Source organism: Pseudophryne corroboree, chromosome 6 (assembly GCF_028390025.1).
Source record: "Pseudophryne corroboree isolate aPseCor3 chromosome 6, aPseCor3.hap2, whole genome shotgun sequence".
In the NCBI taxonomy this organism is placed as follows: domain Eukaryota; kingdom Metazoa; phylum Chordata; class Amphibia; order Anura; family Myobatrachidae; genus Pseudophryne; species Pseudophryne corroboree.
In genome coordinates this window covers 772,437,545-772,463,099 of record NC_086449.1, presented here as the reverse complement: position 1 = coordinate 772,463,099, position 25,555 = coordinate 772,437,545, and the positions used below count along the sequence as shown (strand labels likewise).

At 46.6% G+C, this 25,555-nt stretch overlaps 1 protein-coding gene across 1 annotated transcript in view; it reads right to left on the bottom strand.

Annotated features, from left to right (window-relative positions):
- Nucleotides 1-17,582: 17,582 nt before the first annotated feature.
- Nucleotides 17,583-25,555, bottom strand: part of MYOZ3 (myozenin 3) — a 41,119-nt gene continuing 33,146 nt past the window's right edge. The window contains exon 6 of the mRNA XM_063928657.1: nucleotides 17,583-18,790. Within this exon, the coding sequence (XP_063784727.1) occupies nucleotides 18,604-18,790 (187 nt within the window). The 3' untranslated portion in view covers nucleotides 17,583-18,603. The remainder of the gene's footprint in view (nucleotides 18,791-25,555) is intronic.

Genomic DNA, 25,555 nt, shown 5'->3' with positions numbered 1-25,555 from the left:
AGCTCCACCAATACCATGTGGATAGGTCCCTATTATGTTTTAACATCTCCAATCCCCGAAAGCCGGGAAATTGGGAAGTGTCATGGAGTAATCAAACCATGACCTTTTCACACAGAGCAGATAGAATGCCTACAGATACAGAGCTTATACGCCACATAGCCAGTAGAGGAAAATCTTTCCGGTATAGGTATACCTTAGGAAATAGGATTACGAGAGTTGGAGAGGTATCACCAGGATACTGTGCACATATCGTACAACCTGATACGTGTACTAAGCAGATGGAAGAATTAGGGTTAGGAGATTTCACATGGAAGGTGTGTAATATGGTTATGTCCTACTCCGTCCCATATGTTCTCCCCGATGATGCATATTTCATATGCGGGAGAAAGGCGTACAAGTGGCTTGCCCCAAACTCTGAAGGATTGTGTTATATTGGAAAAGTATTGCCTGAAGTAATGACTGTATCACATGACAAAATGAAAGACATACACCGTGTTGCCCAAACTCCTTATACTCATACTCATTACGAGCACATCGTTAAACGGCACCTGATAGAAAGAACAGAGCACCCGGCCTCTGACATGATCAGTGAATCCACCGGGATTCAATTCTTAATCGCGTTAGATATCACTCACACCGTTAGAGGAGTGTTGAATTTTAAATACATATCTGCGCTCGCCAATTTGTTAGATAATATCACTGAAATGTATGATGACACATTTAGGTATACTGGAAGGGAACTTCAAGCTTACAAAACAGAACTGGTACAGCATAGAATGGTTCTCAATTACCTCACAGCAGTGACAGGCGGATATTGTGTCACACTGGCAACACAATACGGCGTGAAATGTTGCACATATATTACGAATAGCACCGAGGACCCGGTCGAGGTCATAGACCAAAAGATGGACGATATTCTCCAACTAAAGAGGGAATTTCGCAGAAGACACAATCTCACCCTTGCTGCTGTGAGTAATGAGCTGACTGGTTGGGTGTCATGGTTGAACCCGCGAAATTGGTTCTCCGGTTTAGGAGAATGGGCCCAAGGAGTTATAATGGATGTTGGGAAGTTTCTCCTATGTATCTTAGGTGTTATCATAACGATTGGTTTGATATTTAGATGCGGTCAGGCTTTAATGAGGTGCAATCATCGTACTAGGGTAATGAGTTTAAGGAGTGAGGAAACTGTAATTCCAATGGACTTGATTTATGACCCAAATGTAGAAACAATGATGTGATGAAAATGCGATTTCTACGGTCCGTTTCTTTCACCTGTTTTTCCGTTTCCTCCAAGGTAAAAAGACCCACTTGGACGAGGAATTTGATGAGCCGATATACAGACAACAGAGGGATTAAAGAAGAAGTTTTGACAACCTGATACACAGATTTTTGATGAACTATGCCATGGATCCCCAGTTTCCCTAGAAATTTTAAAATTACGCTAGCCCAACACTTTTGTAAATCTATGGACATTGACAGCTTTTGCTCGCACCTTATGGGCAAAAGCACAAAGAAGACTGCATTCAACAGACACCAAACAAGACCTCAATCGACGAATGTACATTTACCTGACATAGAATACCACCGCTTTTACCGTAATTATGTCTTTTCTTCATTTCTACAACCCTCAGGTAATGACACACATAGTCGATAGGGAATACAGGCACAGATATCAGCAATCACATATCTCCCCCATTCATGTATCATCAACTAAAATGTGCTCCCCCATTTTGTTACAACCAAAGCCGAAAAGAGCTCGGTAAAGTTTGACAGCCCATCCACAGACCCGTACCACGGGATAAGAAGGAATTCAAATGTATACTTCGCAATACCTCGAAGCTTGATTTAAAACACGTACGGCACGATGATACATGACCCCCAAGCACGGATTCATACACACATGCTTCTGCTATCTCACTAGGTCATACCCTTTTCCTACCATCTCCTCTCCTCCCTTACCCAACCATGTAAATGTATTAACCCCTAACATATATTTTTCTCTTTTTGAAATGTTTTCAGGAAGTGGCAGTTATTGTTGACTACCAAAGGGTGGACTGTCAAAGTCAGAAAAATATCTCTATGCACACTACCATATTTGCACCTCACACAGGTCCGTGCTGCGCATGCGTACGCTCTCCCGTACGTGCGCATACTCACAGTCGCGGGCACCCGCAGGCGCACGGTATGCGTATTTACGGTAGAGTTTATGTGATCGTAGCGTGCGACTCAATCATTACATATTTTCACCATATAATGTATTTTTTAGATCATGGTCCCTTTGATAGATTCTGAAAGTTTGGTTAATATAGAATGTTCATGAACAGAGAAATCCCTCTTTGTTTGATACGAAGGGTCAGACAGGAGTAATACAGTGGTGTTTAGTATCCATCGGAAGAATATTTAATTAGAAATATTCCGGTGTTGGTTTGAAGCAGATCAATCGCTCGTGCGAATAGTTATGGACATAAGAAGTTTATGAACATTTACTTTATTTGCACTTTATTACCCATGCGGCGGGAAACCCAGTTTCCCTCCCACCTGAGCTGTTGGAAATAGTCACAGCCCACCTGTATGAATCAACCTATGACCTTTTGTTATAATGCGAAGCCGAATTCCTGTGTCCAATGAACAATGAGATTGTAGGGACCATTGAATTGCATTGTGTGTGGGGCATAAATAGAAAGGCCGATCACATCCAGCTCTCACTCTTCAACGGTTATCATTGCTGAAAATCGGGAGCTGGATGTCCAGAGGCGCATGCGATCGTTTCCTTTGTGCGTAAGTTTTTCTCCGTAATCATACTGTTTCTCTCTTGTTATTGTGGGCCATATCTCTCTCTCTCTTCTCTTTCTCTCATTTTTCTCTTAAACTTAATTGTATTGTATTTACTGTGTAGTTACCTGGTTAGTTAGTCTATGTTATATTGTAGTGTATGATTTGTATTTGTATTAATTCTTTTGCAAGTATATCATTCAAAATATATATATATTAGGCGTTGGACCCTAAGCCCAGGTATCTGTGTATTTCTTATAGAGTTAAGTATTCTCAGAGCGTCGGTGACGCTCAAACTGCTTTTAAGCTAGTAAGGTTATACTGTGTTGCATTTACACCATATCACTACACAAAGGGTTTACTGCATAATACACTGTTTATGGTTTAGATATAAAGGTTTTACATTGTGAGCGTATGCGCCGCTGGTGATCTCCTCGTGGTCTCGAGCGGTCGCATCGCTGTAGCGAATCATTACGGTATTCGGCAGCCAATAGCGTGCCTGCCAGTGATCTCTTGGCCGTGAGCGAACGTAACGCTTGAGCGTCTCGACCACGGCTAAGCGATTGTTACGCAACGTGCGTACCCTTACGGTACTTCATACGTAGTTAGCGTACAGTGTTCTTAGACCTCATAAAGGGTATTATATACGATAAATATTTAGCTTTATCACTATTTAAATTGGAGATCCCAAACTGGAAGTCTGCTGAATTTCCTCTCTGTATGAGGGATATAGGGGGTAATACCAAGTTGATCGCAGCAGGACATTTTTTAGCAGTTGGGCAAAACCATGTGCACTGCAGGGGAGGCAGATATAACATGTGCAGAGAGAGTTAGATGTGGGTGTGGTGAGTTCAATCTGCAATCTAAATTGCAGTGTAAAAATAAAGCAGCCAGATTTACCCTGCACAGAAACAAAATAACCCACCCAAATCTAACTCTCCCTGCACATGTTATATTTGCCTTCCCTGCTGAGCACATGGTTTTGCCCAACTGCTAACAAATTTCCTGCTGCGATCAACTTGGAATTACCCCATAGTCTTGTTAATTTCTATTTGTTCTCAGGTGGTGCCCGCAGTGTGGAGGATCACTTCTAAATGCTCAATGTAAAATCAATGTCAGTTTCACTGAGATAGCAGTGATTTAGCTTGTAAGGCAGTGTTCAGTCATTCGTGACCAGAGTCTCTCTCTTATATAGGCTGCCAGCCTTGTAGTCTACGGAGGGGCAGAGGGGGGCCTTTATATTACTTCACTCTTCTTCAGAGGCTCATTATGAGTCTTTACACCCGGACGCAGATGTTTAGTATAGTGTATGAGACTGTCCCAGTCGTTAGGCTACTCCAGAACTCAGTGGCTAACTTAGCCAGACTTATGTGTCCTATCACTGTAGTGATGATCTGTTTACTCAGGGGGCCACCCCACACGAACTCCGTTGTCTCACCATGCAGCGCTGCTTCTCCTCTGTGCACAAGAATTATTGCTGTCTCCGTCTGAGCTGCAGTAATTCACAGCATGTGGAATGTTTACTTCAAATCACGCTGATGACTGCTTGAATCTCTCAGGCCCTCCGTCACACTCCGGCAAATGCAGGCTTTCTCAGCTCACTGGCGTCTGACGTCACATCCCCCTCTGCAGCCTATAAATCCTCTATCCTTTTTCCCCGCGCTCCTCTCAGGCACAGTCAGATTCTCCTGGGTCTCAACACCCTCCAGATTGATTCCGTTGTGCACAGCCTCGGTTGCTTAGCACCCAGGCTGCAATTGCAGAATCCCAGACTGTCACAGTTCATTAAGTTCATAAGTGACACAGCCAAGCCACAGCTTGTAACCCTTTCCTATGTTTCCATAAAAGGGGTATCCCTCAGGACTGGGATGCCACACTAGCGCGTGGCACAGTTAATATTTCAGAGAATACTACCTTAGATGTCCTTGCCTTTAATTTTTGCACGTTTGAGATCTCCCCAGAGTGGCTCAATGATATTGAGGTCAGGAGACTGAGATGGCCACTCCAGAACCTTCACTTTATTCTGCTGTAGCCAATGACAGGTCGACTTGGCCTTGTGTTTTGGATCATTGTCATGTTGGAACGTACAAGTACGTCCCATGCGCAGCTTCCGGGCTGATGAGTGCAAATTTTCCTCCAGTATTTTCTGATAACATGCTGCATTCATCTTGCCATCAATTTTGACCAAGTTTCCAGTGCCTTTGTAGCTCACACATCCCCAAAACATCAGCGATCCACCTCCGTGTTTCACAGTAGGAATGGTGTACCTTTCATCATAGGCCTTGTTGACTCCTCTCCAAATGTAACATTTATGGCAAAAAGTTAAATTTTGGTCTCACCACTCCAAATGACGTTGTTCCAGAAGTTTTGAGGCTTGTCTCTGTGCTGTTTGGAGTATTGTAAGCGGGATGCTTTGTGGCATTTGCGTAGTAATGGCTTTCTTCTGGCGACTCGACCATGCAGCCCATTTTTCTTCAAATGCCTCCTTATTGTGCATCTTGAAACAACCACACCACTTTTTTTCAGAGAGTCCTGTATTTCAGCTGAAGTTAATTGTGGATTTTTCTTTGCATCCCGAACAATTTTCCTGGCAGTTGTGGCTGAAATTTTTGTTGGTCTACCTGACCGTGATTTGGTTTCCACAGAATCCCTCATTTTCCACTTCTTAATTAGAGTTTGAACACTGCTGATTGGCATTCTCAATTGCTTGGATATCCTTTTATATCCCTTTCCTGTTCTATACAGTTCAATTACCTTTTCCCGCAGATCCTTTTGACAATTCTTTTGCTTTCCCCATGACTCAGAATCTAGACACGTCAGTGCAGCACTGGATGAAAGATGCAAGAGTCTTTCAGGAGTCCAGAAACTCACTGACCTTTTATACACACACACTGATTACAAGCAAACAGATCACAGGTGAGGATGGTTACCTTTAGTAGCCATTCAAACCCGTTTGTGTCAACTTGTGTGCATGTTATCAGGCCAAAATCTCCAGGGTATGTAAACTTTTGATCAGGGTCATTTGGGTAGTTTCTGTTGTCATTATGATTTAAAAAGAGTAAACACAGTTGTTTGACAATAAATGGCTTCACCCAACCACTAACCATGAGTGAAAGATAAGTTTGTGAGTTATCATTCATATTCTCTGACAAATGGCCAGAAAATCACAAATTCTGCTAGGGTATGTAAACTTATGAGCACAACTGTATAATATACACACCACATTAAAATCACTGCTGTTATCATTGGTTTTATCATCAGAATATCTCAATGGATTTATGAGCAATATTAAGCACATTACCAAAACAGCAGTGTGCAAGCATCTAAAACATGTATACACAACCAATATAATAACATAGTAGCCTACATAGCAACTTCTACAATGTGATAAAACATCAACATGTCAAATATAGGATAGCAGAATTCATGTAAGCCCTTCAGTCGGTTGTGACTATAAATCATGTTTGTACGCATATAGAAATGAATACAATCCTAACAATCAAAACACAGACAAACAAGAAAAGTAACAAAACACATATAGGAGTTCATCAGTGTGGAAAAGGGGTGTAGTATGGCTGACCAGCGGTCTCCTGACCGCCGGTCAGCTTACCGACGCCGGGATCCCGGCAGCATACCGACGCCGGGATCCCGGCGGGGAGGGGTGAGTGCAGCAAACCCCTTGCGGGCTCGCTGCGCTCACCATGCTGCGGGCTCAGTGGCGACCTGTGGTCGCCACGGGTTCTATTCCCACTCTATGGGTGTCGTGGACACCCACGAGTGGAAATAGTCCCTGTTGGTCGGCATACCGACCATCGGGAAAGTGAGTCTTCGGGCTCGTGGAGGAGGTCATGTGACTGTCGGTCAGCTGACCGGCGGTCACATGAATACCACCCGTGGAAAAGATACCAACCGGCCTGTAAGCCTGGTCACAGATCCACCCATTGTATCCTACAAAAACAGTGATAACCATAACTCCTCATTTAGCCCATCTGGGGCCATAGAGTTCAACTGGTAAATCCAATGATTCTCCAGTTTCAAAAGCAACTTGTTGCGATTACACCCTCTTCTTAATGGTGGCATATGATCCAGTGGCATGAATTTAAAGTCCCTAATAGTGTGTCCACTGTTGACAAAATGTCTCACGACTGGTGGAGAGCTTGGGTCCAATAATTGTGGTGCTTTCTTAATCAAGGAGCGATGAATGGAAATCCTCTCTTTAACCATGTGTATGGTCTTGCCCACATAAAGTTTTTTTACACGGGCATAAAATTATGTATGTCACATATCGAGTCTCACAGGTCATTCTGCGTCGAAGACAATATCTGTCGCCCAGAGTGGGATGCACAAAGTTATTACCGATGCATCCCTCTCTGGGTGACAGATAATGTTGGTGTTTGTGACGCGGCGGCCCCATTACCTTGATGACCTGATTGGGGGTGTGGAATTGCGGCCTGAGTTGCCGATTCGTCACTTACGGATGACATCAGGGCATAGCCCCTTGGCGTCCTGGAAGTCTGAACAGCGTGTGCTCATTGATCACTGGCTGGATGAGTAGTGGCTTTTAGTAACAGGTGAGCACAGTTACAATTGATTGCTAACGTATTTAATAAGCATTCTGGGCAACATTAGACTACACTCCCCTGATGACAGCAGCTGCCGAAACGGCCGTTGGGAGCTGGTGCTAGGTCGGATTTATTACCCCGGTGATATTTGTATACTGGATACGTGAGATTACTTGATATGCCTTGAATATTATGTGCTATATCCTGTCATGCTGATTTTGCACAAATTTTGCACACATGTCTTGGGTGACATTAATTTATTGAAATGGAGTGCTGGTCTTGTCTGCATCATAACCCCTGCCGGAGCCTCATACTGTGGATTTAGTAATAGATATATGAGTGTATGTATATATATATATATATATATATATATATACTGTATATACAGTATATATGGCTCTTGTCAGGGTGGTCTTCAGTATGCCGGCTGTCAGGATCCCGGCGCACAGTACACTTATTCTCCGTCGTGGGGGTCCACTACCCCCCTGGAGGGAGAATAAAATAGCGTGGCGCATGTAGCGAGCCTGCAAGGGGCTCATTTGCGCTCGCCACACTGTCGGTATGCCGGCGGTCGGGCTCCCGGCGCCGGTATGCTGGTCGCCGGGAGCCCGACCGCCGGCATACCATACTACACCCCTCTTGTCATATGTACTACAATGTGGTGTACCGATTCCCCAATGACTAGATAGATCCTTAGACAGTGGATATGCCCCTGAGTGTCTGGTATAGCAAGAGAATGCCACCTAATAACAGATTATGCCACAGCAGATGATTGTTAAAGGGCTGCAGCCACCATTATGCCAGTGTATGTGCTGCTCCATCTTTGCACACTGCATTAACTTCAAAGATCTTGGCTGGATCGGTCACTTAGTACATGAATGCACATATAGTAGTAACGGCTACCAAGCATTCTGTTAATGAACAAACAAGCCTTGTTAATTGCCCTGCAGGGTGGGCTGACATCAATTGCCCCCTGGTGATACCTAGTAACACCATTGGTTCTTCCAAGAAGCGGTTTGTCAGAAATCTGACTATAGTGGACAAATGATTGGTCAACAATTCTATGGCAGCAGGTTAGTAGGGAGGTGATGTCTAGAAGAAAAACACACCTGCCCCTTACTGCTTGCTGATGCCCCTTTCACTACTGTACAGGTGTGAATGCATAGCTATGTACATGCATATGGGTGAATATGATAAGGATGGCTGATCTGCCGCTGATAGTCAATGGTTTTCTGACATTGTACACGCCATTGCACTGGGGCTATGGAGCTTAGCTCTGTCACCCCACTTCCTCACTGTTTGCCTGCTGAGTTTTGCTGCACTGATGGCAGTCAGGTTTCACGTATTCACTGATGGCGCCATCAGTGGTAGACCTGCTAATGACCATCCCTGGCATGTCTTATAGGGGATGGTATTCAGTATACCGGCTGTTGGGATCCCGGCGCTCAGTATACCGGCGCCAGAATACCGACACCCGGCTTACTGACAACTATTCTCCCTCTTGGGGGTCCACGACCCCCCTGGAGGGAGAATAAATAGCGTAGCGCGCCACCGTGCCGCAGTGTGCCCACAAGGGGCTCATTTGCGCTCGCCCAGCTGTCGGTATGCCGGCAGTCGGGATCCCGGCGCCGGTGTGTTAGCCACCGGCATAACATACTACATCCCTTATAGGGAAGGAAACTATATACGAGGCAGGAAGTAGTAATCTTCAGCGCATCTGCTGTCTGATGGGAAGAACTGTAAGGCCACACCCACTGCTAATCTGATACTATTGTAGCACTTCCTACATGGGCTTGTACTGTGATTGGCTGGTTATAGCTGCCTCTTGTTATCCTTCATGACTTGCAGAATTGAGAACTGTTCAATTGTGTGTTCCCCCTTACCATGCACTAAGGATGTCATTTAATAAGAATCTCTAGCACCTAAAAGACTAATCTCTGATAAGATTATTTGCACAGTTTGGTACATAGGGGCAGATGTATTAAGCCTGGAGAAGTGATAAAGCAGTGATAATGCACCAGCCAATCAGCTCCTACCTGTTATTTTTCAAATACGTAATGATTAGAGATGAGCGGGTTCGGTTCTCAGAGAACCGAACCGTACCGAACTTCACCATTCAAGTCCGATTCCAAGCCAGGCTTGTTCGGAAACCCGAACAAGGCAAAACGTCATCATCCCGCTGTCGGATTCTCGCGGGATTTGGATTCCATATAAAGGGCCACGCGTCCATTTTCACTCCAGTCTCGGAGAGTGTAGTGAGAGGACGTGTCTCCGTCCTCAGTGTCTGTGTGGGGGCGGGAAAGTGGGGTGGCGAGTCTAGTGCTGTGTTGTGCTGCTCAGTCCAGTCCAGTGTAGCCAGTGTCTTATGCTGCATCAGTCCAGCCAGCCACAGTGTTGGTGTCCTCTGCTGCTATATGTCCCCAGTGCTGCTGGCTGCTGTATAAGGCCCTTGCATTTTTGCTGTGTTGTCTTGCATCAGACCAGGGGAAGTGTCTTGTGCAGCATCAGTCCAGTGACCAGTCACAGTGGTGGTGTCCTCTGCTGCCATATACTGTATCCAGTGTTACTGCCGTATAATTCCCGTAATACTGGCGTATAATTCCAGTGATACTGGCGTATAATTCCTGTGATATTGCCGTATAATTCCCGTGATACTGCCGTATAATTCCAGTTATCCTGCCGTATAATTCCATATAATTCTGAATAAATCCAGCCCAGTGGTGCTGCCATATAAGTTCAGTGGTGCTGTCCTGTGCTGTATATTATTTACTCCAAATAAAGGGGCTATTAATATTTAATCCAAATAATTTTTACAGGGTTTGCCCTGTGAGGTGTAGGGGTACGCTCTCTTGTGCCGCATATTGTGTTATATAACTCCAGAAAAATAATGGAGAACAATTATTTGGGAAAGATCAAGAACCACTTCCTCCTAGTGCTGAAGCTGCTGCCACTAGCCATGACATAGACGATGAAATGCCATCAACGTCGTCTGCCAAGGCCGATGCTCATTGTGATAGTAGAGGGCATGTAAAATACAAAAAGCCAAAGTTCAGTAAAAAGACCCAAAAAAAGAAATTTAAATGGTCTGAGGAGAAACGTAAACTTGCCAATATGCCATTTACGACACGGAGTGGCAAGGAACGGCTGAGGCCCTGGCCTATGTTCATGACTAGTGGTTCAGCTTCACATGACGATGGAAGCCCTCATAACTGAGGCTTTGAAACTTATGTTGGTGTTAGACGTGCATCCGGTATCCGCCATTAGTGCAGTGGGATTTAGACAATTGATGGAGCTATTGTGTCCCCGGTACCAAATCCCATCTAGATTCCACTTCACTAGGCAGGCGATACCGAGATTTTGCCATTTAATTCAAGTGATTTGGACGTATAATTACAGTGATTTGGACGTATAATTACAGTTGGAATTGTTTGTGTCACTCTGCTTAGTCATACAGCTACCTCATTGCACCTCTTCGACATCTTTGCATGAGGTGCTGTTTGGGGCCTAGTTTTTGAAAAGTGCCATCCTGTCTGACACTGCCATATGATTCCAGTGGTACTGCAGTATTAGTCCTGGGGTACTGCCGTATAAGTCCACCAATTGCAGAATTTAAAAAAAATTACAGGGGCGTGCTGGAGATGCTGTCAGTGGACCGAACAATTGTGGCCCACTCTCGACATTCAGCCACTGCGTGACACTACTAGATGGGCCAAGTGGTTGTGTCGCTTAGCTTAGTCATACAGCAACCTCAGTGCACCTTTTTTTCTTCTTTGCATCATGTGCTGTTTGGGGACTATTTTTTTAAAGTGCTATCCTGTCTGACACTTCTGTATATGTCCAGTGGTACTGCCATTTAATTCCAGTGATTTGGACGTATAATTCCAGTGATTTTGCAGTATTAGTGATTTTGCAGTATAATTCCAGTGATTTTGCCATTTAATTCCAGTGATTTGGACATATAATTCCAGTTATTTTGCCATTTAATTCCAGTGATTTGGACGTATAATTCCAGTATGAATTGTTTGTGTCGCTTGGCTTAGTCATACAGCTACCTAATTGCACCTCTTCTACATCTTTGCATGAGGTGCTGGTTGGGGCCTAGTTTTTGAAAAGTGCGATTCTGTCTGACACTGCAGTGCCACTCCTAGATGGGCCAGGTGTTTGTGCCGCACACTTGTGTCGCTTGGCTTAGTCATACAGCAGCCTCGGTGCACCTCTGTTTCTGCTTTGCATCATGTGCTGTTTGGGGACTAGTTTTTGAATAGTGCCATCCTGTCTGCAACTGCAGTGCCACTCCTAGATGGGCCAGGTGTTTGTGCCGCACACTTGTGTCGCTTGGCTTAGTCATACAGCTGCCTCGGTGCAACTTTTAGGCCTAAAAACAATACATTGTTTGTGAGGTGTGAGGTTTCCAGAATAGACTGGAAATGAGTGGAAATTAATGTTATTGAGGTTAATAATACCGTAAGAGCAAAATTACCCCCAAATTCTGTGATTTTAGCTATTTTTATGTTTTTTTCAAAAATCATCCAGATCCAAAACCAAAACACTAAAGGGTGGTTTTTGCAAAACCAAGCCAAAACCAAAACATGAAAGTGGAATTAGAACCAAAACAAAAACAAAAAACACGAAAAGTGCCAGCCGCACATCTCTAGTAATGATTAGCTGGTGTATTATCACCTTCCACTTAACATTGCTTTATCACTTCTTTGTCCCTTCTCCGGGCTTAATCCATCTGCCACATTATGCACAATGGGGTATATGCATTAATGCTTAGAGCGGCTTTTCTCAAACTGTGCGCTGCGGCACCCAAGGCGGGGAACAGTATTGGGAATTGCTTTGCATTCCCGATATTGATACATCAGGCAGCATCGCATCTCCCATAGAAACCTAGGAGGATGCGGAGGGAATGCAGCAGGTATCAGAGACCTACTGCGGCTCCTCCTTCTTACATGCAGCTGATACTTAAAATTTGCAGCTAACCACGAAAACTGTTTTCGGGGACATAGCCGCCAATATTACTTGATAAATGGGCCCCTAGATTACAAAGCACTAGTCTATTACCGCTCTGTCTATCTTCAAATATGTAAAGGGTCGTTACAAGGAGTTAGCAGGGGATTTGTTTATTAAAAGAACTCTGTATAGGACACGTGGGCACTCGCTGAGGCTAGAGGAGAGAAAATTCCGTACACAATGTAGGAAAGGGTTCTTCACGGTAAGGGCAATAAAGATTTGGAACTCCCTGCCGGAGAAAGTAATAACGGCAGACTCTGTAAATGCATTTAAAAACGGATTGGACAAATTTCTAACTGGAAAAAGTATCCAGGGTTATAGCATTTAACATAGTGACATTAATATCTTGGAGTGGTAAGATCCATAGTTGTTAATTGGTACTAAACCATTATTTCAGCTGGTGCATTATAAATTATAATTTATAATATGAACAGCTTAACACAGAACACAGGTTGAACCCGATGGGAAATTTGCTTCTTTCCAACCTCACTAACTATGTAACTATGATGGTGATAAATGTATAATGACATGAGGATCATGGTTCTGTCCAAATAGCTTTATAATCAGAGAGATGATACAATTGTTGCTCTACCTTATGTATCTGGTGATGGGGAAAGTGCGGCTAGTCGGCTACTGTAAGGGAGACACATTATTGGCCACTGATTATAAAGCAGCCATTGATGACTGGTATTTTCGGCCAGTTACTGTAGAACGAGGAGAGCCTATGGAAGGTGGGGGCCTGAAACATGAACTGGTCACTGTAAAAATGTTACAACAGCTGACGACTGTCCTTCACCTTTTATCGTAATTAAACCCTTGCTCTCCTAGGTCTGGAGAAGCATACTTGCCTACTTATGTAAGGTTTTCAGGGAGATTGTGAAAGTAACACCTATCAGCGCGGACATGTACTGCTACATCTGAGAGACGTGTCATAAAAATGACTTACATCCAAATGTAAATGAGCCGCAACATTTGTAAGATTTACTTGTTGAAGAAAAGACACTGATATTTTTCAGGGCTTGCTCATGTATTGTGTTTTACAAGTTGTTCCATATTCCACGGCAAGCCGTAGGGGTCACTGTGCCTTTAACCGATGCAGGGAAATGGCACTAATGAATGATTTCATTTGAAGGTATATATCTTTGATTTCTTTTTGTGTCTCTAGAATAAAACTGCTAAATAATGGGTGTAAGCTATATTTTGGGAGATTGCAAGACTCTTCAGGGAGTTAGGGAGATTGCTGCTATTTCAGGGAGTCTCCCTGATAATCAGGCAAGTTGGCAAGGAAGTGGAGAAGGCTTTTACATGGCATGGGTACTGTATTCCAGTATTATCTACTAGATTAGATGTGTGCATGCTATTATACTCCTTGTTTATTCTAAATTATGTCTAGTCTTAATAGGCGTGTGTGTATATAGAATTGTCAGAATTGGGAATAAAGATGGAATAAACCATGTTGCAAACCAAGCAGTGCAAACACATTATGCTTTTGCATACAGGGTAAATACTGTGCACATTTGCATGTAGCCTACAAAAGGGTAGCAAACACATTTACTATATACTTTGTTGGCAGGGTAAATACTGGCTGCTTTTGCATGCAGCCCACAAATACTAGACTTTAGTTTTACACTTTAGATATTAGTTTGGATGCAACCCTGGCCAATTTAACTCTCTCTGCACATGTTACATCTGCCCCCCTGCAGTGCAGCATGGTTTTGCCCAGGTGCAAAGTTACTTGCAGCAAGAAGACAAATCCACGTAGGCCCAAATGTAAAAAAAAAAAACAACGCAATGATTTAAGAGGAAAATCCAGGCTGGTTTGGCCTGAATTAACATTGCTTTAAATCTAGCAGCTAAATCGCCAAGATCACACTGGTGTCTGACATTCACAGGCTATTACATTTGGGTCACACACTTTATTTGAAACCTATTTTCCTTTTAGATTTGTCGGCTTTGTGTTCCAGACAATACTTGTTATTGCCAGGGTGTGCTACTTGAACACTGCCTAAAATAACTAGAGTGACCTCTGCGTGTTCTGTATCTCGTTACAGTAACAGTATTCTGCAATTCCTAGTGCGGTGGTCGCAACTTCTACTGTAAAGTCTCAAGAGATGTGTCATGTATAGTACAGTATATAGCATGAGGTGAGCTCCAGGTGACCCCACGCTATAATACTGCAGGTAGTTAAAGCCCCGGGGCTCCATTTAGATCAACGGTCGCCAACTTGTCGCTCGCGAGCGACGGGTAGCTCGGTACCGCTTTTTAAGTAGCTTGTGGCGGTGGCTGCATAATAATATGGTGCCGGCCGCCAGCCAATCAGAGCTTGTGCGCCGGCTCCTGATTGGCTGGAGCACCATATTGGCACCATATTTCAAATGACCGCGCACCAACTGCACCTGCCACGCTTGCTCCTTCTCCGCCGCCGAGCTGCCGTTCCCCAGCACCTGCAGCTCTACCGGATCCAGCGAGAGCAGGCTGAGGTGAAGGCCCGCTGAACAGGGTGGAGGCAGTGAGTAGCAGCAGCGAGAGCAGCGCCCGCAGCCAGGCCGGCACCCCCTCCCGCACCTCTAGCGCCAAGTGCCACCCGCCGTGGTGCTCCCACTGCTGCCAGTCATAGGCGCACAGAAAGAAGCACTTCCCCCACTCCCCCTTCCGCAGCTGCTGGGCAGGAGACGTCAGTGCCAGTCAGTGGTGCAAGTAGAAAAAATGTCTTACAGGTACTGAGTGCACGCGCGCCAAAAAATGGGTGTGGCCAAATGCCATATGGGGCGTGACCAATGAAAATGTGGTCGTGATACACATATGGGGGAGGGGCAGATACACATATGACCCCCACAGTGCCAGATACACGTTGCCCCACAATGTCAGATACACGAATGCCCCACAGTGCCAGATACACGTTGCCCCACAGTGCCAGATAAACGAATGCCCCACAGTGCCAGATACACAAATGCCCCACAGTGCCAGATACACGAATGCCCCACAGTGCCAGATACACGAATGCCCCACAGTGCCAGATACACGTATGCCCCACAGTACCAGATACACGAATGCCCCACAGTGCCAGATATACATTGCCCCCACAGTGCCAGATATACATTGCCCCCCACAGTGCAGATATACATTGCCCCCCACAGTGCCAGATATACATTGCCCGCCACAGTGCCAGATATACATTGCCTCCCACAGTGCCAGGTATACATTGCCCCCCACAGTGCTAGATATACATTGCCCGCCACAGTGCCAATTACACATTGCCCCCCACAGTGCCAGGTATACATTGCCCCCCACAGTGCCAGGTATACATTGCCCCCCACAGTGCCAGATATACATTGCCCCCCACAGTGCCAGATATACATTGCCCGCCACAGTGCCAGATACACATTGCCCCCCACAGTGCCAGATATACATTGCCCGCCACAGTGCCAGGTATACATTGCCTCCCACAGTGCCAGGTATACATTGCCCCCCACAGTGCCAGGTATACATTGCCCCCCACAGTGCCAGATATACATTGCCCGCCACAGTGCCAGATATACATTGCCCCCCACAGTGCCAGGTATACATTTCCCCCCACAGTGCCAGATATACATTGCCCGCCACAGTGCCAGGTATACATTGCCTCCCACAATGCCAGGTATACATTGCCCCCTAAAGTGCCAGATTTACATTGCCCCCCACAGTGCCAGGTATACATTGCCCCCTACAGTGCCAGATATACATTGCCCACAACAGTGCCAGGTATACATTGACTCCTACAGTGCCAGATATACATTGCCCCCCACAGTGCCAGATATACATTGCCCCCCACAGTGCCAGGTATACATTGCCCCCCACAGTGCCAGATATACATTGCCCCACCACATTGCCCCCTACAGTGCCAGGTATACATTGCCCCCTACAGTGCCAGGTATACATTGCCCCCCACAGTGCCAGGTATACATTGCCCCCCACAGTGCCAGGTATTCGTGAAGCAGCAGCAGAATCCCCCCCCCTCCCCTTCCCCTGCTCACCGCTGCTGCTGTCTTGTGAGAGGGGAGGAGAACGCAGCCTGCGCCTCTCCTTCCCCTCAGTCTCCGGCGGGTGAGTTCAATATTCAGCGCCGATCCGTGAGCCAATCAAAGCTCCGCGAGCTCTGATTGGCTCACGGGCGGCGCTGATTTGAACAAAGACACTGATGGGCAGGAGAGGCGCAGGCTGCGCTCTCCTCCCCTCACATCAGCGGTAGCAAGCGGCAGGCCCGTCTGTGTGGGTACGGCGTACCCACGGCGAAATTCTTAAGGGTACGCCGTACCCACCCGTACCCGCATATTTGCACCGCTGGTGCCAGTACTACTTCAGATGGAGCAGGAGACTGAGCATGTGTTTAGTGCCGGGCTCTCCTCTCCTCATCTTCTCCCATCAGACACAGTGGCTGCTGCAGATGGCAGTAATTGTGAGCACTACTTTTGTATCTGTCACTAATGGGGAAATTACCAGTATCTGCACTGCTGGGGGGGTGGGGGCATTATTTATGTATCTGGCACTGCTGGGGGGCATTATTTGTGTATCTGGCACTGCTGGGGGGCATTATTTGTGTATCTGGCACTGCTGAGGGGCATTATTTGTGTATCTGGCACTGCTGGGAGTCATTATTTCTGTATTTGGCACTGCTGGGGGGGCATTACTGTTGTGAGGCCACACCCACTTTTGTGAGACCACATCCACTTTTCTGAGGCCACACCCACTTTCACAGGAATGCGCGCGCATTGGGGGGAGGGGGGAGCTCTTCCAGAGGTTTTATTTTCCGAAAGTGACTCACACCCCAATTAAGGTTGGAGACCACTGATTTAGATTTTGCAACAGTGCCTGTTTATTAGGTATTAGAGACTTTCTAGCTCTGAATTCACATTGTGGTGGGGTGGTCGCACAGAGTGGCGTCATCCCACAAGGCTCCTCATTTACAATTTTTCCTATAAGTATGGTCACAACCAAGTTGCCCAGAAGCCACATAGGATATTTGGATCACAGCGGACATGCAAGACTGCGGGAAGGGGGTGCTAGGTTTAGGCAGCACCGGGGAGGGTTAAATTTAGGCTGTGGGCAGGATGGATTAGGGTTAAGGGGGTCGGGGGGAAGTGAGGTAAGTATACTACTTACCTTCCCTGTCGGGATTCCGCGGTCGGGATTCTGACCACCGGAATCCCAAACGCCGGAAAATTGAACCCAAGTCAATAAAATGGATGGAACTATTAGTAAGCTGCAAAATAAGCCTTTATTGAGCTATTATTTTTTTTTACAAAGACGAATTGTCATAAAAAAACAATCAGTTGCCTTGTTTACACAGCTGTTATTTTCTTGGGTATTGATATCTTTGGTGGACATGATGAGCGGTAGTTAAAACTCTGCAGAACAGAAAAAGGTGTAGACCAGTGATGGCTAACCTTGACACGCCAGCTGTTGTTGAACTACACACCCCAGCATGCCCTGCATCAGTTTTCGCATGGCCAAATAGCAAAACTGTAGCAGGGCATGCTGGGATGTGTAGTTCAACAACAGCTGGAGTGTCAAGGTTAGCCATCACTGGTGTAGACAAACTTGGTACCATTAATTAGTTGGTCCACTATCATCACCTGAAGCCAAATATTTTAGTGTAATCCCATCAGCATTACAATTTTTCAAAGTGAATTCCTTTTGGTTTTAGCATTTTTTTCTTAGGTGCCGAAAAACCTTGGCTTCTTCAATACAGGATTATTTTGTTCAATATACCCACTATTAGAGAGAAACTCTGGTTTATGACCGAATCCTGCCAGATCTACAATTACACCGAGTGCTAACAATTCAGCTGCCCTGAGGATTTATGTCTTAAAATGCAGAGATGCCTTCACAATGGCATTGCATCACTTTAACTAACTATGTAAACAAATTAATTCATCATTGATGTAGTGTACAAACGAGATACTAACATGGCAAAATGTAAAATTATTCCAAGGTAGCTAAACGCGTGGGTTTTGTTTTCTCGGGTATATGGCAGAGTGCAGTGGAGAAAATATATGGTTTCCTAAATGGCTATAACAGGTGAGACTGTGCTGCCCTCTAGATTCCCGAAATATGATCTAACTTCAGCCCTCCATTAGCAATTACAAATATTTTTAACTATAGATAGCATTAAGCTAGCAAAACAATGCAAAACGAAGTGACATTATCCTGTTCTTAGTTAGGAAACGCCTTGCGTTGATGTTATTCATAAGATACAACATTTATACCACAAAGTAGCCTACAAGTCTACTGATTCTGGCACATATCTCATTGCCCATCCCCGAGGTGCTCTGTTGAAGCTTGGTCTTTGACACATGAGTTCAAGTCCACTGGTGGATTCCTCGATTTGAGCTTGTAGTTCCTCAAAAATTATGGGAGCTGTTCCATTATCAACCATAGATAAACTTCCAAAGGGGATAGGAGTTCTTAATAAGACAAGAAAATAGGTTGTATTAATAAACAAGCATTTTTGGGACATGATAGAAACTTTCAAATATATCAAGGGTTTTAACAAAGTCCAGGAGGGAAACATTCTCCAAATGAAGAGAAACAATAGGACATGAGGACATGCACTGAGGGGGGGAGGTTCAGGGGAAATTTGAGGAAAAATGACTTCACAGAAAGGATAGTGGACAAGTGGAATAGCCTCCCATCAGAGGTGGTAGAGGCTAAGGCAGTAGAGCAATTTAAACATGCATGGGATAGACATAAGAATATCCTTACAAAGAAATAAGGATCAAGTAAGGTTTGAGAAAAAAAATATAGAAAAAAAAAAAGGGCAGACTAGATGGGCCAAGTGGTTCTTATCTGCCGTCACATTCTATGTTTCTATGTATGTTTTCTATGTTTAGTAAAACGCGTGGACATGAGCTGCAGAGAGCATTTGATTTCATATTTCTACTGAATATACTTTCCTACTTAAGTACTACCCTCCAGAATTTACAACTTTACTGGGGAAGTGAGTGGGATCTGGGAGGAGGTTCTACTCTCCAGGGAGTGTGGGAGATCTCCCGCGGAATTTAGGAGAGTAAGGATGTATGGTATGTATACAGTAGGTGTTTATAGTGTGAGCTTGCGTATAGTTTACCATTCTAACATTATATTGCCTCAGCCACCTACACACACTAGAAATCATTTGTGAATGCAAAATGTCCACTCTGCAGCCTTGGACCTGTTGATCACTTCACTTTGCGCCTAGCTTTCTGCTGGGGGTCATGATTGTCAGAGCATATGTGGATGCACAGCTGTATGCACAGGTGGTGCAGCTGGGTGGTATTGGAAGCGGATGGCATATATGTCTTCCTAGTGAAAAATGGGCTGTCAAACTGATATGTGCATGGCAGGTGCCTCCATGGGAAGACAATGAAGTCTAGAGGCTATCAGGCTGAGACAACAGACAGCACACTTGTCCTGTCCAGTAGGCAGTGCTGGTGGGTGAGGCAGTGCAAATCGTGTCATAACTGCCCTGCTTCCCTGCTTCTGTGCAATGCAGCCAATCGCGGCATGACTCCGGGGAGGCAAGATCATGATGATGCAATCTGGGGAGGTTCGCGCCATCAGGCCATCCTCTTCCCCTCCACCTGTGGCCTATTTCACTAGTAAGGGAGCAGGAGGTGAGAGGGTGACACGCTAATACACGAGAAGCACATTTCTAGGTACACTCGGGGCAATGTAATAAAAATCTACACACACATTAGAAACACATGTAATAAAAAAGTTCTTCTTTCTCCTCAACTCTGAATAGTTTGTCATAAATAAGGCTAACTTGCATAGTATTTTAGGAGACAAATGGGAGCTTTTAAACTAATGAGTGGGTCAGTCCTAAAGCTATAGGACCAGGAGTGCTTTAAGGGAGGAGGAGGGCCGTGTCCAGCCTCCTCCTCTCTACCAGCAGCGCTGAGAGTCTGAGCACTAGAGGGCTCAGACTCTACTGCGCATGCGTAGATCTCCGGGAAAATGGTGCGGCGGCCATTTTCCCTGAGATTTGTATACTGCGCATGTGCAGAACTCCGTGAAAATGGCAGCTGAGCCATTTTCACTGTGTTTTAACAGCACTGCGGATGCTGGCGCTGGACTCCGGAGCGGTGAGTATTTTAAAAATGGGTGCAGCGTGTGCAGTGGGGGCCCCTTCTGGACTCAGGGGCCCGTGTGCACCGCACACACTGCACCTATTATAGAAATGCCAGTGTATAGGACCTTGATGTGTCATGTTTGAACAACTCACATCCTAAAGAATATAGCACCTGTATAGTGCATTTTATTTTCATTGTGAAGGTGTCAAGTAGTTGGCATTCCAATGCTCTGGATGAAGACTGGCGCCGGAATCCTGCTGTGGGGGGAGGGGGGGTTAAGGGTTAAGCACTAGGGGGAGGATTAGAGTTAGGCTGTAGTAGGGGAGGGTTAGGCTGCGGGCTATGGGGGTCAATCCGACCCGATTGCAGCATGCTTTCGTTTGCACAGCTGCGACCGGGTCACTACTGCGCATGCGCGGTGGCCGTAATGCACATCTGCGTCATTGCCCGGCAACTGCAGTCGCTGGGTAACGACGCTGACTACGAAGAAAGCGGTCCTCATAGCGAACGCAAGAAGATTGACAGCGGAGAGGCATTCCAGGGTGGATACTCGCCGTTGGATGCCGTTTTGGGGGAGTGGTCGGCCGAACACAGGCGTGTCCAGGCGAACGGAGAGCGGATGTCTGACGTCAAAGCTGGGACCTTCGTCACTGGATCCGTCGCACAGGGTAAGTAGCTCCAGCCTTACTCTTCACTTGCACAAAATTTTTAGTATAGCAGAGCTGCACAAGCGGTCGCAGCCCTGCTATGCTAAAATAATACACTCCCCCATAGGTGGAGATTAGTTGATCGCACCAGCAGCAAAAAGTTGCTTGGTGCGATCAACTCGGAATGACCGCCTATGAGGGTTAGGGGGAGGGAAAGGGGTAGGGTTAGCTTACGTTAGAAAAATTGTTGGAATTCTAACTAACTGGATACCGCTGTCAGTATTCTGACCGCCAGCATCCTGACTGTCTCCTGATTGTAGTAAGCAGGCATGTATCTTATTCTTTATATGTGCTGGGAGGACCATCGAAAAACCAAGTTATTGTGTGGTGGTCCTCACTGTACTAATCATCTCCAGTAGAGACAGCATTTTTAGATTTGAACAAATGCTCATGATAACGCTACCTATCCAATGGCTAGGAACTAGATAGGCGGACATTAAGGGTCTGATTCAGGGGTGAAAGCATAAGTGCACGCAGCAGCATCTGTTGGCAGTTGGCCTTGTGCAACTTTATGCAGCCACTACAAAGTCCTTCCCTTGTGTACATCCGTGTGACCAAATGTGCAAGGACTGTGACACCCGCTGTCAGTATCTGCACACGCAGTTAATACCGATTGGTGCATCCTTATAATCCACAAGGGGTGCACCATGGAAACTTACACCAGCCCTGCGGCAGAAGCAGTTTCTCTGTCTGGCCATTGCCTCCCATATCTGTGGATGTGTATGCAGCTGCTTTCACTGACACGCCCCTGACACTCCCATAACACGCCCACTGAATAGACCATTTTTTGCGTGCACTACTGACCACCTTCCAGTCACTGCCCAGGAACGCCCATCACTTTTCCACAGCATCTCTGATACCATCTGTCCAAATCAGAGCCGGCACCTGGCACAGGCAGTATACGCATATTCCTGGAAAAGCCTAGGGGCATCTGGGCAGGCTGGACATCTAAGCTTTGCCGTAACGGCTCCAGAGTTTAGAAGACCCGGCTGACGGTGACTGCCCTCTGGTGGGTTATAGGTTTCCAGGACTATATTGTATGGCAGGCAGCAGGGAAGCAGCAGCAGAAAGCCTGTACAGCCCAGCACCGATCATACAGCTCTTGCAGCTTCCATCAGTGTGATGCTGGTATGACCTACTGTAAGGTCAACCTCATTCACAGGCGAGAGGGCACCATGGTGGAGAGAAGAAGAGGGAAGACAGCAAAGGAAAGTAAAATATAAGAGCTTGTTAAAGAGATTGGTTGGGGATTGGATTAATGGATACAAACAAGGGGGAGAGATGTGACAGGTGGAGACACATATGGGGGGAGATTTGATGGCTGGAGACAATTACACCTTTTGCTTCCCCAGTCACCCACTGTCACAAGGCCACTCCCATTTAGTGAGGCTACGCCCCATCTCAGGCATGTGTGTGTCTTCAGTAGGCACAAAGGGTCCTACATTGGGGCTGGGGGGCTCCATCCAAAATCTTACCTAGGGCATCAATTGTTCAGGGCTGGTCCTGGTCCCAATCACAACAGCAATTTTGGACTTTGGGTCTGATTCAGTAGCGTCGTACGGGTACAAAGCTCTTTGTGGTTGTGCACAGGTCCTAGCGAAGTTTTCAGTTGCACTGACGGCCGCAAGAAGATTGACAGGAAGGGGGCGTTTCTGGGTGTCAACTGACCGTTTTCAGGGAGTGTTTGCAAAAACGCAGGCGTGTCTGAAAAAACGCAGGCGTGGCTGGGCGTTTGCTAGGCGGGTGTATGACATCAAATCCGGAAACGAATAGGTTGAAGTGATCGCAAGCGCTGAGTAGGTTCAGAGCTACTCAGAAACTGCACAAACTGTTTTTGCAGAGCTCGGCTGCACATGCGTTTGCACTTCTGCTAAGCTAAAATACACTCCCCAGTGGGCGGCGGCATAGCATTTGCACGGCTGCTAAAACTAGCCAGCGAGCGATCAACTCGGAATGACCCCCCATGTGCAGTGCAGGTGGGGCAGATGTAACATGTGCAGGGAGAGTTAGATGTGGGTGCAAAGCTGGCCCTAGGTATAGACAAACTAGGCAAATGCCACTAGGCAAATTCTGCTGATTAAAATGATATGCGGCATCCCTATAATCTGTGTGTGACTGCGGCTGTATGTGCATATGAAATGCTACATTACAGTGTATTCCTAGAAATCCCTGTAACGTAGCATTTCGTATGCAGATACAGCCACAGTGGCACACAGAATATAGGCATACTACATATTGTAATCAGCAGAAGCTGCTTGTACGTTCTAGTCACATAGCAATGAAAATTAGATGCATTTTCTGCAACGTTAGCAGAGCTGGACAGGAGCTGCATGGCATATTGAAGCAAGATGTATGAGGACACATCTGTATCCAAGCAGAGGAAGAGGTCACAGTGTTAGTGGCATTTGTGTAAGAGGCATTATGTATGTTATGTGTATAAATGCATTAATAATGTGCAACATATGTGTAAGGGGCTTTATGTGTGTCATTATGTGTATAAGGACATTAATAAAGGTTGGCATAATGTTTAAGGCGTATTATGTTTATAAGGACATTAATAATGTGTGTCATATGTGTAAGAGGCATTACTGTGTGGTATTATGTGTAGAAAGGCATTACTAATGTGTGGCATTATGTGTATAAGGTGCTCTACTGTGTGGCGTAATGTATAGAAAAGGCACTACTGTGTGGTCTAATGTGAATAAAGAGCAATATGATGTGGGGCACTATTGTGTGGCCATACCCCTTCCCAAAAGAACATGCCCCTTTTTGGGCTGCACGCCGAATGTGCGCACTGTTCCTATTTAAAATATAGTGGCTAGGAGCACCAAAATGAGGACTGCTATGACTGAGGGGTGATGGTGGTGGGAAAGGGGTGCAGGGTCAGAGGCGGAACTAGCAGCTGTGCTGGGGGCACCAGACAAAATCTTGCCTAGGGCATCATATTGATTAAGGCTGGCTCTGTGTGGGTGGGTTATATTGTTTCTGTGCAGGGTAAATACTGGCTGCTTTAGTTTTACACTGCAATTTAGATTTCAGTTTGAACACACCCCACCCAAATCTAACTCTCTCTGCACATGTTACATCTGCCCCACCTGCACTGCACATGGGGGGTAATTCCAAGTTGATCGCAGCAGGAATTTAGTTAGCAATTGGGCAAAACCATGTGCACTGCAGGGGAGGCAGATTTAACATGTGCAGAGAGAGTTAGATTTGGGTGTGGTGTGTTCAATCTGCAATCTAAATTGCAGTGTAAAAATAAAGCAGCCAGTATTTACCCTGTGTGAGAGGACGGCGTGTTGGGGGAACGGGGGAGGTCGCCCACCTCCATCTCCCCCGGACATACAGCGGCGGGACCCAGGCGGCATTGCGGCGGGTTTCTAGCACGGAAGGGCTTGCGTCCGATAGGATTCAAGCCCCTCCAATCACGGCGCGGCAAGACAAGGATGGCGCCGGGCGGGAGCCAATCAGGGCTCGCGCCCGGTCAGCCAATGGGAGCATGCCGCGACGAGCCAATCAGGGCTCATCGCGTCATAGCGCCGCCCCCTCCCAGCGTCTTATAACAGACGCGGCGGAGCGGGAGAGGCCAGTCGGCGTCGGACCCGGAGCAGTGAAGAGCTCCCAACGAGAAGAAGACGCGGTGGCCGAAGAGAAGAAGAAGAAGCGGCGGCGGCCGAGGATAAGCAGAGGAAGAAGGAAGAGACCCCCGTGGAGAGCAACAGGCGGCGCCCGAGGAGAAGACGTCGAGGCGGCCGGAGAACAGGAACCTGAAGAGCCCACCAGGAGGTCCGGTGGAGAGTGCTGCAGTGTGTGGGAGGCAAAAGAGCTAACGAAGCTCCCCACTGCAGCCTCTCCCTACGGTCTGGTAAGCGGCCTCGTGCCGAGTCTCCTACCCTCCCTAGACCACCGGGTGTTCGGGCATTAGGCCCGTGGGCATATACGGGCAATAGGCCCAAACGCAGATAGGAGTGTGGTGGGGGGGGTCATTCTGTGCGGTGGTTTGGGCGTTAGGCCCAAGCCATCCTCTTGTCCCAGTCAGGCGGGCAGTAGGCCCGGGCAGCATATCAGGCACTAGGCCTGGGGGCCATTAGAGGGCATTAGGCCCTAGGGACACTGCGGGGAAAGGAAATAAGGTAACCCCGGGCATTAGGCCCCGGTTATCTAGCTGGCAGCAAGTAGGGCAGGCACTAGGCCTGAGGCTGCAGTCAGGCTCTAGGCCTGTGCCACAGTCAGGAGAGGGACACCGTTTGGCTGCCTCGTGTCAGGCCAGGGGAAGACGGCCTTAATCCTAACCTCTGCTGGGGGTCTGGGTCCTTAGACAAGCGCACCGGGGGGGGGGGGGCGTTCCTAGTACAGTCTGAGCCCCGCCCTTTGGATACTCCGGCGAGTGGGCTGTGCGGCAGCTCGCGCG